Raw genomic sequence first — 20,062 nt, forward strand, 5'->3', positions numbered from 1 at the left:
TATATATATATGAAGCGAAAATTTTAAAATTTTATTTATGCGTAGCAAAGATTGTATTTATAACGTAAAATTAGCAAAATAAAGAGTGAACACCATGAATGACTATTAATCTAACGAACAGGATATCATAATTTTCTTTAATTTTCCTTATAAAACGTGTATGTTTATATTTATTCATGTGCAAAAATATAAAATATGAAGGTTATAAACATTACTGGAGACATTTAAAAAAAAGGAAGAAGAAGTAATAAGAAATAAAAGAATGATGATCGCCAAGTAAAATAATTTAACTTATTTACAATTCAAATTATCGAATTATATCAACCATTTTTCAAGATCAAATCAGAAACAAATAAATGACACTAAACGATATTGAGTTTCCAATATGTTCATTTACTGAAACAAAAAAGGAAAAAAATGAATACGTTTCTTTTTCTTTAATTTTTCTTCTCTTTCATATTTTTTTGTCGTCCAAATGGTTCATGTTTTTCTTTAAATCATATGATTTAAAATCGAAGAGGAAATATTCGAATTTTCATTTCTTAAAATTAGAAAAATAAACATTTTTTAATTACTTTTAATGCTTCATTTGATTAGATTTGTTGGGAAATTATAAAAAAACAATTAGAAGAAATTGATGATTTGAATTGAAAATTAACATGATTAAAAAATCATGTTAATTTTCCTTTCATTTTCTCTCAAAAAGAGTAGAAAAATTAAATTTGGCAAAAAAAAGTTTTGCTGCACTATTTATTGAAAAAAAAAACAGATTAATATGCAATTTTCAATACAAGAGAAAATATGAAATCATACGGAAAAATATTTTTTCAAATTACACTGGGGATCATAATTTTTTTAATATCAATCCATATTAAAATATTTTATTTCATTCTGTTGATTAAAGCAGTAAATCTTTTTACGCATATTTTTAACGTCAATATTTTTTTTAAAATTTTGTTTATAATAGAGCACTTGAAACAATTAATTAATTCTCCTCTTTTTAAATAGATAACGCTCATGATTTACTCAGTCAAGTAATGCGATAAGGTAAATTGAAAAAAATAATATCAGAACAATTTTTAAGAAACTATGAGGCAAAAAAGGTTAAACTTAAGATTACTTCTTTAATTCATGATATAAAAAAATTTCTGATTTCTTTATTAGGAACTTTTATTTTAGTTTTGAAAACAAATATAAGTCATCTTTGGTGAACTTTTTATTTTTTGCAAATTTAAAAATTTGTGTTTTTAATTGAATGAAATGAAAGCTGTAATGTAAATTTAGCCGATTAAATGCTTTTTTACGTCATGCTCAAAAGTATCATGATAAAAATTAGCAAATTTAACCGTAATTAACAAATTTTATCACATTTTAAAAGACCATATTTTATAGTTAATTTAAAAAAAATTAATACGGAAGCGCTTCAGTAAAAAAATATCGAGCTTTTTGATGTTCCCATAGAGCCAAATGAGGATTTATTTATTTATTTAACCCGATTTTTCATAATTTTTGATTCTGACGTTTCTTTCAAAAATAGGAATGTATGATGCAATAATAGAACTTCCCTGATATATTGTATTGGAAATTACGCATAAATAATATTTTCTATGTTTAAAAGAATTATCGCAATATTTAAAAAAATATTTATTTGCCAAGAAAATATTTTTCTTTGCAAGAACCAGGTTTTTTATCTGAGTGATTAGTTAGATACAAAAATAAAATCATTCCCATTTTAGCAACTAAAATCTGCAAATATTATGAACAATTGTTTTGATTCATCGTTTGGGGATAAAAACCAAATCACAACTAAGTGCTACAGTTCATAATACAGCTCGCAATTTAGAAAATGGAATTCGGTTTGAATACTAAGAAACCTCTGCTTCGCTTATTTTCTTTTTGATGCAATTGCTTTTGATATTGAAATGGAATCCAGTGATTTCGAAGAAAGTAAAAATAATAATTAACTTTATGACAGAAACAACTCGTGCGTTATGATAATTTTTATCTTTCATGATGAAAAAAAAAGAAACACTATTTAGAAGTTTTGGAGTTCTGCGTTATTTTTAATTTATTTGAAAGCCATTTATTTTGATTTATATTTATCTGAAACCACTTGAATTAGATAAAAAGATAAAATAGAACTTTGGTTTAAATTCTTAAGTTTTACTTTTAGTAGTTACCTATGACTCTTGTTTAATGGTTTTAATTTATGAAATATTTCTGCGATGATATGATACTGAAAGATTTTATATTTTTATACTTAAGATCAGGAAAACATTTGTTTTTATTTACATTTAGTAAATTGGAAAAAATCAGATTGTTATTTTTTCTTTTGTTATAGATGTTAGCTCTTAAAATTATTATGTATTATTTAAATTTAAAAGAACTGAAATATATATTCCCTTTAGAACAATTCTGAAAAAAAATATATTGGAATGCATCTTTAATTTTTTTCTCTTTTACTCAGCTACTTCAATCAGTTACATTAAAAAAAGCGTTCGAAAATTTGAAATCAATTATCCCTCTCTCAGATGTGTATTTCCAAGAAAAAAATGTCTTTTACTTAATTATTTCATTTTGGGAAACTATTTTTTTCTTTTTTTTTATAGTTCTTGAATAGAGAGTGGTTTGAATTTCTGTCCTCAAACAAATGGTATACAATGAGCAGAAACGTAAATTGTTTATTTTTCCTACAATAAAATGGTAGTGAAATATTTTTTCACACTGAGAAATAAAAGCATGGTTAAAACTACCAGAATTTGATAACATTTACTGTGCAACTGGCTCTATGGAAAAACCAAAAAATGGTAGTAATGGTTTTAATAAAATTATCAATAAATATGGTTTTATAATGTGTAAATCCTATAGTATTCCTTTCATTAAAGCTTAAATTAAAAAAAAATACTTAAGCATAATTTCATATAGATTTTAAATTTTTTGTTATAAGCATTTTATTGTGAACGCAAGTGTTTTAATAAAGAAAGATAAATGTATAAAATGAAATTTTAAGATTATCTACCATTTTGATATTTATATTGTTTTTTTTAATTTTTAATTGCATTTCTACATCAACCAAAGAACATTCACAAAGCACAATGCATCTTGGTTGCTTTCATTTATTATTAAACATAGAACAAACAAACTTTAACTTATTTATCTTTCAAAAAACTAATAAAAGTTTATGATAAAGTAGAATCTTTCATGTTATGGCTAGTGATTATAATAAGTCCCTTTTAAGATTAAAACAAATCTGTTAGCTTAATTGGCCCACATTTCTCCCAAAGTACCAAGGTTATCTTTGTTAATTTCCGTTTCGATACAGCTTATACTCCTTACATGCATTTTCTGTCGGCCAGAAATTTTCAGCTTAATTGAGGATAAAATTAAATGCTTCACGTACATGTGTAAGATAATTCGTTAATGGTAAAATCGGCTATGTAATTGATGGAAATATACTTCCTAATTATATTTTCTAGTCTTAAAGTGTTATTAATAAACTACCAAAATGCATTGTTGCAAAGAATTTTATGTTGCATTTTACTGGTTTTATTGCTTTGAAGCTCCAAAAATATTTCTAATAAAATGAATTGATTTAGCGAGGTAAGTGTAGAATAAAATACATTTAAAAAAATGTAAAAAAATATTCTTATCAGAATTAAAATCTAGTAAAAGATTGCTTAGTTTATGGGAATATTCTTTCAAAGCATGCTGTATGACGTTTGAATATTTTTTTAAAATTTGTAGTAAGTGTTTCTGGTGACGATTTAAGTATATTTCTAATAAAAATATTTGTAACTTGAAAATAAAATATTGCTTAAAATACACTTTATTTATCTCGAGTTTGCAGATACAGTTAGAAAAAAAACTAGTAGACAGCCATGTAATTTATTATATAAATATTTGAGAACATCTTAATTGAGGACAAAATTAAATGCTTCGCTTACATGCGTAAGATAATTCGTTAATGGATACTTTGGCTACGTAGTTGATGAAAATATACTTCCTAATTATATTTTCTAGACTTGAAGTGTTAGTAATAAACTACCAAAATGCATTGTGACAAAGAACTTTATGTTGCATTATACTGGTTTTATTGCTTTGAAACTCTGAAAATATTTCTTATAAAATAAATTGATTTATCGAGGTAAGTGTCGAATAAAATTAATTTAAAAAAAACAAACAAAATATTAATATTTTTATCTGAATTAAAATCTGGTAAATGACAACATAGTTAATGGGAATGATTATTTCAAAGTATATTGTCTGTTGCTTGAATAGCTAGTTTAAATTTTGCAGTTAGTGTATTTTAATGAAGATTTAAGTGCGCTTGTATTATAAATATATAAAATTGAAATAAATTACAGCTTAGAATACAATTTATAAAACCAGATTTTGCAGAATCAGTTTGTAAAAAAAGCTAGTAGACAACCGTTTAATCTAATATATACTACTTTCTAACGCTAATGTCTGTTGTCCAGAAATTTTCATCGTAATTTAGGATAAAATTAAATGCTTCACGTACGTGTGTAAGATAATTCGTTAATGGTAAAATCAGCTATGTATTTGATTAAATATGCTTTCTAATTATTTATTCTAGCTTTAGAGTGTTATTAATAATCTATAAAAATGCATTCTTGCAAAGAATTTAATGCTGACTTTTACTGGTTTTATTACAGGTTTTATTCGTTTTATTAGGAAAATATTTCTAATAAAACGAATTGATTTATTGAGATAGCGTAATGAATTTTACATAATCTTAAATACTATTTTAAGTTGGTTGATTCAATTGGGAATAATCTTGTAAATGACTCTATATTTTATGGGAATAGTTATGAGTATACTGCATATTGTTAGAATTTTATTCCAAATTTCTCATTTTTGTTTTTTTAGTGAATATCTAAGTGTATTTCTATTAAAAATAGATGAAAATGAAAAATTTTCGCCTTTACATAGCTGTTACAAATCTTTCAAACACTAGGTGGCACTCAAATCGCAACTGAGGATCTGACCCCAGTCTTTTACAAGGAAAGAACATTGCTTTTACCCGCTAGGCCATCCTGATTTAAAACATATTATTAAGAATATTAAATTTAAAATTGGAATAAATTACTAAAAAGGACTAAATCACAATAAATATTTTAGTGGATGAATATTTTAAATGATGAATGGATGGATTGCTTAATCCATTTTATTCCTGTTACGGAGTGTGCCCATTTGGTGAAGTGGATTTAGTATTACCCTACCACTGCTAGGGCCGTGGTTGTAATTTTTCTCCGCAGTTTTAGATTCAACAAAGGTCACTCAAGAAAGAGTGGATTGGGAGTTCGGTGAGGAGATATGGTGATTATTACCACCGTCTTTCATCTCATCTAAATTATGGTGGAGTAGTGTCTGCATACACCAGTAGTTTTTTTCGGATCATCATTAAGGATCAATCAGCCACCTATAGCCCATTAGTGTAGCTCTTATGGGACACACGCAACCTAAATAAAACAAACCCGTTACGGAATTAATTATTTAGTAAGTTTCCATTTCATGTACGTCATTTTATGAATATCTGTTTTATAAACGTAGTTATAACTTTGGGGATACTCTTAAGATATATATTTTTTTAATTTGTTCTTATATGCGCTTTTACGTCTGCATCTTTGTGTCTAATTTAAAATTTATTTCTGAAATTCAACGGTTTAAGAACCTGTCATAATATTAAATGCATTAACGAATTTTTCATACATTTATTATTTTTCTCCTTTGATAGCTTTTATTTTGTTATGATATAGTGTTTTTAAGAAAAATATTTTATTTTCTTAATAGTTTACTTGGTTGCCACGCGATCGGAAATCTTTATTCCTATAACAAAATATTTAAGTAAAATAAAGTTTTTTTACTTCACATTCTATTATTTTAAATTATTAACATCACCTTACATTATTCTTGACAACTGATGAAAATGAATAAATATTTGTGAAATTTTTATCAAAAATAAATTCCTTATTATGTTTTCATGCAATTATTAACGTTTAAAAGAATTTAAAGTGAGAGAGAATAACTTGAGAGAGTTGATTTTATAATTTAATCAGAAAGGAATGATGGTCCTTTTGTTACTCGAGGATGCGAACTAGGCCTCGAAGCTCTTTCTATTGACGAAACACAAAAACTTGATTGAAAAAACAACTTATTTTATCAAAACAAAGTATTTTTAAAATTAAATTGCATTTTGGAATCAATAGAATCCCTTATTTCTAACTGTATAAAAGCAACCATTTAAATATTCTACTTCAATTAGTTTATTTAAATAATTAAATGATGTCAATTAGTTTTTAGAGTGGTAATACTGAAAGCAGTATCATTTAATGTTTTGTTTCAGCGTTATACTGCAGCTAGATATTTAGACAGATATACATCAAAAATAGAAATTCAAGAGCAATACTTTCTATCACTAACAAGCTAGCAATTTTGAGCAAAACATAACTGATTACAGGGTTAAATCACACTTCACTTCAGATTACATGTAATCAAAATAACTTGTAATACTAACATAGGATAGTAGTTCAGTAATAAGATATATATATATATANACAGGTATTATATATATATATATATATATATACGTACATATATATATCTTATCAGTACTCTTTATTCGGCGAAAACTCTTTACCACGCCTGAAAAAAAATTCTTTAAATAAGGATATTATTTTTGAGAATTAATTAATACAGTAAAAGAACACAAGGAAAGTATAATTTTCAGTAAAAAGAGGTTACTTTATAAATAGAGGAATAATATCAGGCAAAAGTTTTTAAAAAAATTTAAACAAATGACAAAATATTAATGTTGAATAAAAATATATTGAACTGTTTAAACAACTCTATTTTCCTTCTTTTTGCAAAATGGTGAATGGAATTGTTTGCCTATAGTATCAAATATTTGAATAAGAAATATAAGTATCAGGACAATGTGATAATATCCGTTCTATGAATACGTGAAGAAAAAATTAACTGAAGATGGTATTGAAACTGATGCTTAAGATTTTTGAATGCTTCTTTAAAGATATTAAAGTTATTTAAGAAATTAACAAAAAAAGTAAATCGTAGAAAAGTAATTTGAGAGCTTAAGAATTTAAAATGAATGCCAGGAAAAATAAACAATTGTACGTAGCTTGCATCAAGGTTCAGTATTTCATAAAAAAATGAATTCAATTCATATTATTTTTCGTCAAACTTTTCATGCTTTTCATGATGTTTTTGATAAGCAACGAAGCAAATAATTTTAATCAAATACGATATTTATTATTTCTTAGCAGCTTGCTATAATTATAGCATTTCTCTGGTTCTTGCAATTGATTTTGATGAATTAGTTTTGTTATTGATAAAAACGTTTGAGCAATTTTGAACAAACACAATTTCATTTAAACAACGCTTGCATTTTATCAAGGTACAAACAATGTATTCTTTAACATGAATCAAAAAGAATTTTTAAGGATATTTTTTGCAAGAGATGAATAATTAAAATGTTCCCAACTGTAAATAAATAAACTAAGATACTTCCATTACACATTTGGAAATGTAATTTTCTTTCCTTACAGTTTTGCGGAATTGCAATTAAAATAATGTGTGAAATATGCGGATATTTTTTATGGTGTTGTACTCTGAAATTAAACAAATAAATATTTCTTCGACTAAACAAGATAAAAAATGACGAATACAGATAAAGAATTTCTTGATGATATTTTTTCCAGTGGATGAATAATAAATATATTAACTAAAATACATAAACTTTCATAATACATCTCGAAATGATATTTTTTTCATTACAGTTTTACAGAATCTCAATTAAAATAATATGTGTAATTTATAATTTATTTATAGTGTTGTACCTTGAAGTTGCCCCAAAAAACTATAGCGTCTTTTAAAAAATAAGATAGAAAAGGTAAGACGTTTATTTATTTTTGTTTAGCTTTTTTCTTATTTTAAGTGTGTTTATAATGAATATAAATTGATTCCCAAAAATTAAGAAATAAAATCGATTTTTCTTTTACTGATCATGGTCGAACCACTTGAACTAGACTGATAGTGACTTTATAGTGCTTTAAATGCAACAGTATGAGTGACATCAGACTCTCGGATTCAATGCAATTATGGTTTGAGAACAAGTCAGGATGCAAGATGGTGGATGATTTTGATAAAAAAAATATGCAAAATTCTATGAAAAAGACATGGAGACACTGATAAAACTTGACGTTTTATTACGATCCAGTTGTCGAAATATGAAAAAGCGAAAAAAAGCTCGTTTGGTGTCTCCGAAATAGAAAAAATCAAAGGAGAACAAATCAAAAGTGATAACCGATACTTTTAATAAAAAAAAGCGTGAAATTCTACAAACAAGATTATGGAGACACTGTTGAAACTTGGACATTTAATTACAACAAAGTAACAAAAAATGATAGAACGAAAGGCACATCTGATGTCTTCGAAATAGAAACAATCAACAGTGAGCAAATCAAAAGTAAAATCAGATCCCTTTTGACAGCAAGTTTGTTGGCGAAAGTGCTTAACTAAGCTCAGCGTGTTAAACTCAACTTCTGACCATGAAAAAAGTCGACTTCGCAGATGTTCATGCGAGATATGTAAAAGGATCTTCTGATATAGCAAAATATGCAAACACTGATCGAATTGTGTTATAACGACTGATTAGGCAACTCAATGTCTCAGGGTTTGCTTGAAATCCTGGCAAAGCGCAACGTGACAATAATGCTGCAACTACATAATAATCACCAAATTATAATTTTTTTTGTGCCTCAAAATCCAAATCCCTCGCAAATACGTCATTTCAATTGTTTCCATAGCAAAATATGCACACACTGATCTAGATGTGCTATAACTATCGATTGCTCAACTGCATGCCTCAGAATTAAATTGAAATCCTGACAAAGCACAGCATGGCAATAATGGTGTAGCTACATAACAGTCCTCAAATTACCTTTTTTGTGCCTCAAAATCCAAATCCCTTGCAAATATGCCATTTTGATGGTATTGCGGCAATATAAATAGCTTCATCAATAAACCTTAAATAAGGTATACTTAAAGTTCCACACAGTCTGTATGCCAATATTAAGTATTTTTAACATCCTTATTGTTATTTTTTGAAAAGTTAAAGATTTTTTTCAATGAAATGTAAACAATTGTTTATCTTTATTGCTTTTTCAGCTTATGATGTCCAAGCAAACAATGATATTCATTTTGGAGTCAAACAATATAAAAATACAAATGATTATATGTATCAAAATCCTTAATTAGAAATAACTTTATGTCTATAATATTTTGAAAGCATAACGGTTATCTGAAAATGCTCTAAAATTGGAACACGGACTTTGAGTTCAAGCTTAATGAACAATTAAAGTCCGAATAATATTATTTCTCTTCAAATAAAATTTATATTAAGTAGTATTTTTTGTATTTAATTTAGTTCTTTTTTTCTGATTAAAAATAAGCAGTGTGTCTCTTTAGTATGCATATAATATAACCTATATATATTTATAAGAAAAACGCAGTGCATGCATGAAATAAAAAAAATTCTAAATAAGAAAATAATTACATATTATGTTCTTGAAAAATAATTAGTGCCCCAGTGAGTATTCAATTAGATTAATAAAATAAAAGAACAATAATTTAATTATTGAAGTCTAGGCTAATAAAAAAATATTTATATATATTTTATTATTAGTTTAGACACTATATGACATTATATAAATTTTTAAAAATAAGCAAAAATGCTTCTGATTTTGCCTTAATCTTCCAGACCAGATTTTTATATATTTCGAAGAAAAAAATATTTTAAAATCTATTAGAATTGAGTTTTTTATACTTTCTGTTTCGATTCGTTGAAAAAATATATTGTTATACTATTGAGGATAAAGAAATTAAACCGAGCATCATGCAGCTTCTGAGGCGAAACAATATTTTACATTAAAAATATTAAAAAAAATTTGATTAAAATAGCAACTATATTTTAAAAATTTCGGTGAAACAAAATAATTGTTTTACCAGACAATATTTTTAATTACACAAAGAAATTTTTAATTATTTAACTATTAATAAATTCTAAAAATTTTAAACTTTGGATTTCTTTCATTAAGGGCATAAAAAATATTGTTCGGAAAATGGTTCTTTCTAACTAAAATAGTTTATTAATTCCCTTCAGAGTTTAAACTATTAATTCATTCTTAAAAATTTATATTTTTCGATTTCCTGAAGAAGATTAATTTTGTTAGCTATAAGTTTTTATCTTAATTCCGCAATCACTTATCTTGATATTTGTTCTTTTATAACATTTTTAAAAATAATTGTGAATGGTTAATGGCAAGAAAAATTACAATCTAATGCGTTAGAAAAGAGTATTTTTATTATTATTATAAATAATATATTATATTGCACTATATAATATTATGATATGTAATGTTATGTTATATATATATATATATAAATATAGTCAGTTTATGAAATTTAATTAGAGCATTATATAGAAATTTCTTGATTAATTCCCATTTGAGAAAAAGTAAAAGTACAAATTTTTATTCATATAAATAATATTTAAAATGATATTTTATAATTGAACTTATTTCATGATTTTCTCTTTTTGTATCATTAATAAGGTGAAATGAATTGGAATTAAAACTTCTAATAACGGATACTTGGCTCAGAAATTTCAACCAGGAATTTAGTTATTTCCCCCAATAAAAGCAAAGCAAAGTATACCCTTTTGGCTAAGAGCCAAACAAGAAAAAATATTAAGAATAACTAAGCAAATAACTCAAATGCTTCTAAAAAAGTTTTATGCTAAATGTTTTTATCTTTAATTAATTTTAAAATCTACCGTGATTTTCTATCATTTCAATATAATTTTTCTCCATATATATTATGTATCGTAACCAATGTGACTAGGCTATTTATGAAATATAAAAACTACTAGTGTCAGACATCGTTTAATGAGATTTTTGGATTTAACAAACGATTCTTTTTTGTGCAATGTTGAGAATGCATTAGACAACACTCTATTATAGATAACTTTCACTTTTTCTCAAAATGAATGAAGGGATAAGTATNATATATATAGTATACTAATAACTATGTTCTAGAATATAAGGACATAAAGTATCATCGATTATATCGTAACATATTATTAAAGAAAATCTATTGTGATCGTAATCGAAAATTGTTTGATGTCATTAGGTAATTGAACTTACTTTAGTCAGTATGTCTTAGTTTAAAAAGGATACTAAACTAAACTAGCTATGTTATTATTAATAAAATAATGCATTGTAATTATAAAATTTTAAACTGTTTTTTTTTTCAAATAAACATCGTTTTCACCTTATTTATAATAGATACAAAACATTTACAAATTTTGTTGTAAATGTTTTCAAAACAAAACAAAAAATCTTTTATATTATTTTATATTATATTATAACAATAAAACTTACATCAATAACATTCATACTTTTACGAACAAAATTATATAATGTTTTAAAGTATTATAATAACGAGAAACTTGAAATAGTTGAAAAACATTTCTCTTCTTATTCAAAGTCACTAATTAGCAGTGTAGAAACGTTGTTCGTAAAATATAAGAAAATAAATAGTTGATCTTGGATAAAAAGTTCACTTGAGAAAGAATCATAGCTCAAAGAAGGAAAGTTGAGTAGAGTCACGCAATGTTATTCTTTTCTGAAGTAAATGAAGACCGGATAGAGTTCAAGTCATTTCCTTGGAAACCCTACTGTTAAAAGTAATTCCAGTAGCTGGAATTTTATACGGAATAACGCAGTGGTAAGCAATTTTTGCTATCTTTATAGAAAGCATTAACTAAGTAAACAATTATTTTTGGTATGAAGCAACAACGTGAGGTATATTAATTTATAAAATCATTTTTTCAGTGATATTAGTTACATTTTTTTCGTAGTATATTATGTTTTCATATGGTTAATTCATTTATTACTATTCTTTTAGATATTTATTCAGCGTCGTGTAATTAGTAATTCGCAACTATACATATTAGTAGATTGTAAATTTAGCTTTTAGAGTAATAAATGTAGACTTGATAAAGTCTAGTGATTTCAGAAAAAAAATTTAACAGTTTAAGGTAATCCAAAAAAAAAGCTATCTTTATAGAAAGCATTAACTAAATAAACAATCATTTTTGGTATGAAGAAGCAACGTGAGGTATATTAATTTATAAAATCATTTTTTCAGTGATATTAGTTGCATTTTTTTAGTAATATATTATGTTTTCATATGGTTAATTTATGTATTACTATTCGTTTAGATATTTCTTCAGTGTCGTGTAATTAGTAATTAGTAACTATAAATATTAGTAGATCGTTAATTTAGCTTTTACAGTAATAAATGTAGACTTGATAAAGTCTAGTAATTTCAGATAAAAATTAAACGGTTTAAAATAATCCAAATGCATTTAATAAGGAATAACGCAAAGTAAACATTTTGGCTATCTTTTTTAGAAAAAAATTAACTAAGTAAGCAATTATATAGTTCTATTCATATAGATAGAGTTCTATTTATATCGCATAAAATTTAATTGTTAAAAGTAATCCAAATGCAATTAATAAGGTATAATGTAGAAGTAAAAAAAAATAGCTATCTTCTTAGAAAACATTAGCCCAATAAACATTTATTTTTTGCATGAAGCAAAAAAGTGTAGAATGTTAATTTGCAGAAATATTTTTTCACCCATATTAGTTTTATCTCGTTTCGTGATACGTTATACTTCCATCAGTTCAATTCATCGTTTATATATTTATTCCAAGTCTCTAGCTAGTAATTAATAACTTAATTTAATAACTACTTCGAATTTTATATTTTTCATCTTTAAATGTGGACCTGATAAAGTTCTACTTATCTCCAGGAAAACCTAACTGTTAAATTAATCACAATACACTTAATACAGAATTACGCAGCGGTGAACAGTTTTGGCTATCTCCTTAGTCTACTCTTATCTAACAATAAATAAAAACATAACTTGAAGTATAAAACAACCACAAGTAGTTTAATAGTTTATAAGCATGTTTTATTAACAAAATAAGTTTTTTTCATAATAAATTATCAATATATGTATTTATTCCTTCCGCAGTTATTTATTCTAAGATATTAGCCCCTAGTGGTCACTAATGACAGAATGTTAAGACTAATGTCACTAATGAATTTTTAAGAAATGACAATTTTATGTTCTTTATAGTTGCAAATGAAGACCGGATGATGTTGAAGATATCTACATATGAAAGTTAATTTACTGTATATTAGACTACATGTTATAAATTTCCACAGATAGAAATTTGGCACACCAATTTTATCATTAAATTTCACTAATACTTCAAAATTGAATTGAATTCCATAGTATTTATCGTTGTTAATGGCATTTTTAACTGATTAAATAAAAAAAATAAAATTCTAAATTTCTTTTCCTTTTTATTACCATGATTCGTGAAGAAAAGTGCTTTGATAACTGCATATGAAGAAGGAAATTGTGGTGAAATTACCGTTCTGTATGGTAATGACATTTCTGGTAAAAATAATAATATTGGTTAATAAAGCTAAAATATACGGTGCTTAAACCATTTATTTGATAATTTTTTACTTTATATGGTAACGCATGGCTAGCGCTAAGCATTTGCCATCTCGTCAGTGCCATCAAATCTTAAATTTGGCGAAAAAAATTATTTTTTGGAGAAAGTATTGGCGAAGGATTTTTTTCCACTGGAAAGAAAAAATATATTTAATTTGATCCTCATAATTACATCAAAATGATTTTTTCTAAGCAAATCAGTATTTTTTATTCGAATACAGTAATTTTTGGTAGATGCGCAGCATAACCAATTAGAATTGGATCCAATTAATATAAGCCTGGAACAAACTGCCTCAATATACAGATTAAACTCCGTTAAATAGTTCTATGGGAAATATTTATCATAAAAAAAATTTTAACATTTGCATTTGAGGACTTTCAACAATTGGTGAATACTTTTGATATTTGGATAATTTACTGTCCAGTAATTTGAAATTCTTAGCACGGGCTCTGGTAACGGTTTAACAGAAATTCTGGTTTTCAAAATTACAGTTCTTACAATCACCAAACTCTAAAAACTTAACTCAATGGCGTGATAGTCATAGAGGGCCAAAGCCTAATGTACCAGTCTCAGTTTTCTTGACCTTGGTCTCTGATGTTCCGGTTAGGTGGCCAGTCGAACGTGGAGAACACAGTGTTCAGTTCCCAAGCATGCTTAGTACTCATTTATTTACCTACTGAAGGGATGAAAGGCTGAGTCACCTTTGCCCAGCCCGAGGATCGAACACAGGACATGCGGCACGGGAGCGCGAAGCGATACCACTCAGCAACCGGGTGTCTCTTACTATCACACATGTAATAAAAAATACGAAACTGAAAAGTAAATTTAACCGAGTAAATTATTTTATACTATGCTCCATCATGACAAAATTACAAAATTTTATCACATATTATAAAACTACTTTTTATAATTAATTTTAGAAAATCATTAACCAAGTTCTTCGGTTAAAACTACTGATCTTTTTAGTGTTCCCATAGATCCAGAAATATGGTGAATTTTACCATGTCCTGGAAGTTTTGACCATTACTTTTTCTTAGTGTGCAAACGCACTATCTCATAGCTCATTTTAAAAACGTTGCGAGTAGCGTCTTGTAAGTCGATTCAAGAACAGAACGCCATCTATGGGCAAGTCCGATATCGCTTCTAAAAATTTCTTAATTTTATACATTCTTTGCTTGTTTACCCTCTTAATAAAGTAATATTACTTTTCAAAGTGAAAAATAATTTAAGAACGCATGTTTTATAATTAATGAGACAAAATTATAAAAATTAATAAACTGATTTAAGTATAAGAAAAAATCCTTCAAATATGCAGATACTTCTCACGAAATAAGGAATGGATTTATTCTTTCCTAAAAGGGTGCATGTTTTTTTTCAAGCTACGTATATCAAATCAATCTTGTCAGCATAAGAGCCGAAAATTTGAGTTGCCAGTTTTTATGCCAATTGCTGTTTAATTACAAGAGCATAGTAATAACATTAAGGATTACATTATCATTATAAATAACCTAATTTAAATGAAATTTTATCGTAATAAATAAAATATTAAAAAATGCATAAACCAAATTAAACATTTTTGAATTATGTTGCTTTGATTATTAGTTAATTTATCACACTAATACTAAACAAAATTTTTTTCACTGTCGTTTTTAACTTACTTCAAACTACTATTTTAGCTATTTTAATTTGAAAAGATTTAACTTCATAGTGATATACATGCTTTAAACAAGCAATTCCTATTATTTTATTTCACCTTTATAGTTTATAAACTGTTAGTAAGGGCTAATAAGAATTTTGAGAGCGAATTTCACAAAAAATATCCTAAAATTACGCCTAACTCTCCAAGCTGGAAAACAGCGTGACGCTTAGATTCAAAGGCATTTCTATTAGATATAGAAAAAAACCGCGTGAAAACTATTAGTGGTGACGTGGACAAACTCTAAGTGAGGATGTAGTAGATACTAATTTATGTACTCCTTGAATTTTGTCTTCCATCTGAAGGTTACAAACCTAAACCTTGGTCCCCGTACATTATACACACGCGATATTTTGCATTTTGCACTTACTGAATTTAAACCAAAACCTATTTTGGTAAATGTTTATTATTTTGGGGGGAACTGGGTACACAGAATATTTTTAGAATACTAAAGTCAAAGAAATATTATACATATTTATAATTACACTTTTGAGCTAAATTTAATGAATTGAATAGGCTTGAATAGAAATCAATTTTTGTCGATGCGGAAACTGTGTACACGGAATATTTTTAGAATACTAAAATCAAAACAAAAAATATACAGATTTATAATTGTACGTTTGAGCTAAATTTAATTAATTGAATAGGATTGAATCGGAAACAAATTTTATAGATATGGGAACTGGGTACACAGAATATTTTTAAGTATACCAAAATCAAAAATTATTGTACAGATGTATTATTATGAGTTTAAGCTGAATATGATCAATTAAATAGGATACGGGATACGGGAAATTCACACACAGAATATTTCAGTACTAAACTAACATCTAAGAAAATAGAGTACTAGAATCACTAAGTACTAAAATCAAAAAAAAAAATATTATACAGATTCATAATTATACTTTTGATCTGGATTCAATGAATTGAATAGGATTTAGCTTATGTCATACAAAAAGTTCTTGTGTTGTTACCCATACGGAAAAAAGTGTGGTCAAAACTACGAGATTATGGCAAAATGCACTATGTTTCTGGCTCTATGGGAGCACTAAAAAAGCTCGATAATTTTTACCGAAGTGCTTTGGTAATGATTTTGGTAAAATGAACAAGAAAGTATGGTTTTATAGCATGAAATAAAATTTCGTAATTTCATTATGCTAAATTAATTCGGCTAAATTTATTTTTTACTTTAGTACTTAATATGCGGTAATAAGAACTATAATTTTTAATGCCAAACTTTCTGGTAAATTGTTAACGCATGAACGGAAAAATTATCGAATGAATTTTTTTAAGTTAATAATTGACGTAATTTTGGGTTTATTAACCAGAATTATGATGCTGTTTTTTATCATAAATGTCATTTCCATACAGTACGGTAATTTTAGCTTTTTTTTTCTCTGTGCACTTACTTTGTTTTTCATAGAAAGCAATACACTGACTTCTCATGAACTTCTCAAACGCATTCTTGCTTTAAAATAAATTTTATAAAAGCAACCAATATCCCTAAAAAAAACTTTTCTATGATGTTTTAAGATTTTCTATCCCCTTGCCTAAGAATTATAAATGAAATAAAGAGCACAAAGCAATTTTAGCGATTAAATTCTAGTTCTGGGTCAGAGTTCATAAAACCCTGTACTATAGTACTATAGAGTTACCTATTGTCGAAAATTAATTACGCTGTAAAAGGTATGAAAAGAATATTGCTTACTTCGATCTTAATTCCAAAATTGCTACATAGTTTATACAACAAATATTGTCATTATATAAGTTATTTGTGACAATGAATCTTTATAATTATTTTGCAAAATATTAATGAGCAAAAGCATTTTTTGCAAAAATATCTTATTGATAATAATTTTCTTTGTTATTGATGTTCTTAGATGTATTTTTTTCCAAATGGAAGTTGGTGAAAGTATAATATACTGTTCAATGTGGTAGAAATGTGTTCGTATTTGAGAACAATTTGCATGTAAGAAATTTAATTTAATTACGATATTTAATTCTATACATAAACTTTATAACAAAAAATTTTCTTTTATCGCAATTAAATTTAAATTTAAATTTTATCGCAAGTAACTTTTTATTATATTTTTAATAATGCCAAATAATTACAATTTTAATAGCTTTACATACATCGACTATTTATAATTACGCATAAATATTATTGAGTTGGATTTTAGTCGAATTTTAGTTTTGCTTATCCGGACCAGAAGTTACACATAAGTTCAAAAAAACAATTAGTTTTAAAGTATAAGTATAAGCTATCAGAATAGTTACTTCATAATTTTGTTAATCATTCCGTCACATCTATTTAATTATACTGTACACACCTATTATTGCCAGTGTATGCATATCTTGCTTTATATTTAGTGTTATGCAATAAATCCTTGTAGGTATTTTGCTTTATGTTTAATACATTATATCGTGATTGCTGAAAGTTTTTAAAACTAAAATCATTTTTAATTATTATTATTAAAAAATATATAGCATGATTTATTAGGAAAACACACATGCCTACAAAAACTTTAATGAATGGTGACTTTAAAGAAGTTCTTTAATAAAAATATTTAACTTTAAACTACGTTTCTTCATTTTATTTAACATTATTTATTTTATATATTTCTTTTTTTATATTTTAGAAAATAAATAAATAAATATCCACTGTTTATAAATATAGTACGTTTTAATTTTCTCTACTCTAATTATTTCCTATATGTTTCCTAATTTTTATGTTGACGGTAAAAGTGTATGTAATGATTAAATGCTTTATTTCCCTAAATTTATGACGAATAAATTAATAAAATCTATAAAGAATAACTTACCAGTTGCTGGAGCATAGATATTTAGGTATAAACAGTCTTCACTCTGATTTTTTAATAGAGGAAGTAAACGTTTGAGGTATTCTATTCTCCCAACTGGCATTCTCTTTAAAGCTTCAGTTTCATTTTTGATGTCCGGTAGTTTTTGGATACAGACAGCCTTGAATTCGTCTGCTTGTTGCACTCCACGCCACTGAGCAGGTGTTACGGGATGCATGAACCTTAAAGTATTTATAGGAGGTCTAGCATAAGGCACACCCAGGAATATCTCTACTGGACGCCACTGGCGATTTGGAAATGTCTTTACAAAACCTCGTAGAGATCCATACTTTGTTGTAACGACGCGAGAAGATATCTTTTTGGTATCTCCAGTGGTGGCAAAAGTCACACTGATTAAAAGTGTAAATCTAAGAATAACACGAAGACGTATTCTCTTGCAAGAACTCTTCCTTTGTCGGCACATATTTTCTTCAAAATTTTACTTTCTCTACCACAAATGCAAATTCAAACGATTTTGTTTTAAAAAAAATCTAAGAAAAAAAGTTTATTCTATAGTCACAAGCGGGATTCAATTTTTTATATAAACACACAGCTTAATCATCTTGAATTTAAAATCTCAATTTTATAACACTGTATCCTTTTATAAAATATATTAAATTAAAATCGTTGAACTTGCTAAGCATCTTTTTCTTTAAATCACTACAAAACTTAAAAATAATAAAAAATCCGATTCTTGAATTAAACCATGAATAAATATTTCAAATGTTCCAAAAGTATATTTCCCACTTTTTCCATAAATAAAAAACATAATAAATCATTCATATTTCATAAATAAATAGTTCTGAAAGTTTGAATTCGTATGAATTTTATCAATCACATCTTCCAACCATTAGGGAAGCGAGCATTCAAAATCCGGGAATTCCTCTTTACCGGAAGAGCGACCGATCTGAATCTTCTCTTCTCAAACCCCAATCCCATTCATAGGTCCAACGTAAAGCACAAGTTTTCAGCGGACAGCACAGAGTTGGAGAAAACGCGAAGAGTAAACTTTTAAACAGCTGCAGTTGAGAGAGCTTTGGGTCTATCTGGATTGCCAGCGGGAGCGCGACTTTATCCCGCGCCCTGGTGGCGCAAGCGTGGCCTCTGGAAAGGGGGGCCAAGATAGTGGGGCGCATAGTGGGGCGCATGTGCAACGGTAACATCTAGAGTGGGCCAGTGGTAAGAGGGAGAGAGAATAAGTTGCTTATAGGTACATTGAGGATATTGACTCTTAATTTCGGCTTTAAATGACAGTAGGTGAATTTAAGAAGAATTAATTACTTTCAGTTCCTATTCTCCGGCAATCAGGATATTTCAAACCGGGAAATTATACTATAGCTAAATCTAAATTGGAAGATATAATAATTAGGAGTTAAAGAGAATTTTTTTTCTTTGGAAATTATTAACTTTTAATTTTTGTTCAGAAAAGACTCTGTCTCGAAAAAGTTTGAGTGAAATGCCATTTTATGTCAAGTCAGCGGGATTGTTAAATGTTTTTTTTCTACTTTTATGTAATTTTTAATTATTATAATTAAATTATAATTTTAATTAAATTATGCAATTACATTATAATTTAATATAATTTCTACATAGGAAAATGAAAAAAAAAATACTTTTAATAAAAAATATAATGTATATCTATGCATATATATATATATATATATATATACAATATTAAATAATTTATGTTGTTTTAACATTTGGAACCTACAAAATATGTTCAAGAGTCTTTTTGTAGGAATTTAATTTTTTTTGACGACCTATGAAAATTTTAAAGTAAAGCAAACTTTTTCATATTTTTTCTTATTTTTAGTATTTTCTGTTATTATTTATATTTAAAGAAAATGATATCCTCAATATACAGATTAAAC

At 26.4% G+C, this 20,062-nt stretch overlaps 1 protein-coding gene across 1 annotated transcript in view; it reads right to left on the reverse strand.

Annotated features, from left to right (window-relative positions):
• Positions 1 to 19,261, reverse strand: part of LOC107439976 (neuroligin-4, X-linked-like) — a 239,628-nt gene extending 220,367 nt beyond the window's left edge. The window contains exon 1 of the mRNA XM_071188123.1: positions 18,156 to 19,261. Within this exon, the coding sequence (XP_071044224.1) occupies positions 18,156 to 18,615 (460 nt within the window). The 5' untranslated portion in view covers positions 18,616 to 19,261. The remainder of the gene's footprint in view (positions 1 to 18,155) is intronic.
• Between the last annotated feature and the right edge of the window lie 801 nt (positions 19,262 to 20,062).

Source organism: Parasteatoda tepidariorum, chromosome X2 (genome assembly GCF_043381705.1).
Source record: "Parasteatoda tepidariorum isolate YZ-2023 chromosome X2, CAS_Ptep_4.0, whole genome shotgun sequence".
Taxonomy (NCBI): domain Eukaryota; kingdom Metazoa; phylum Arthropoda; class Arachnida; order Araneae; family Theridiidae; genus Parasteatoda; species Parasteatoda tepidariorum.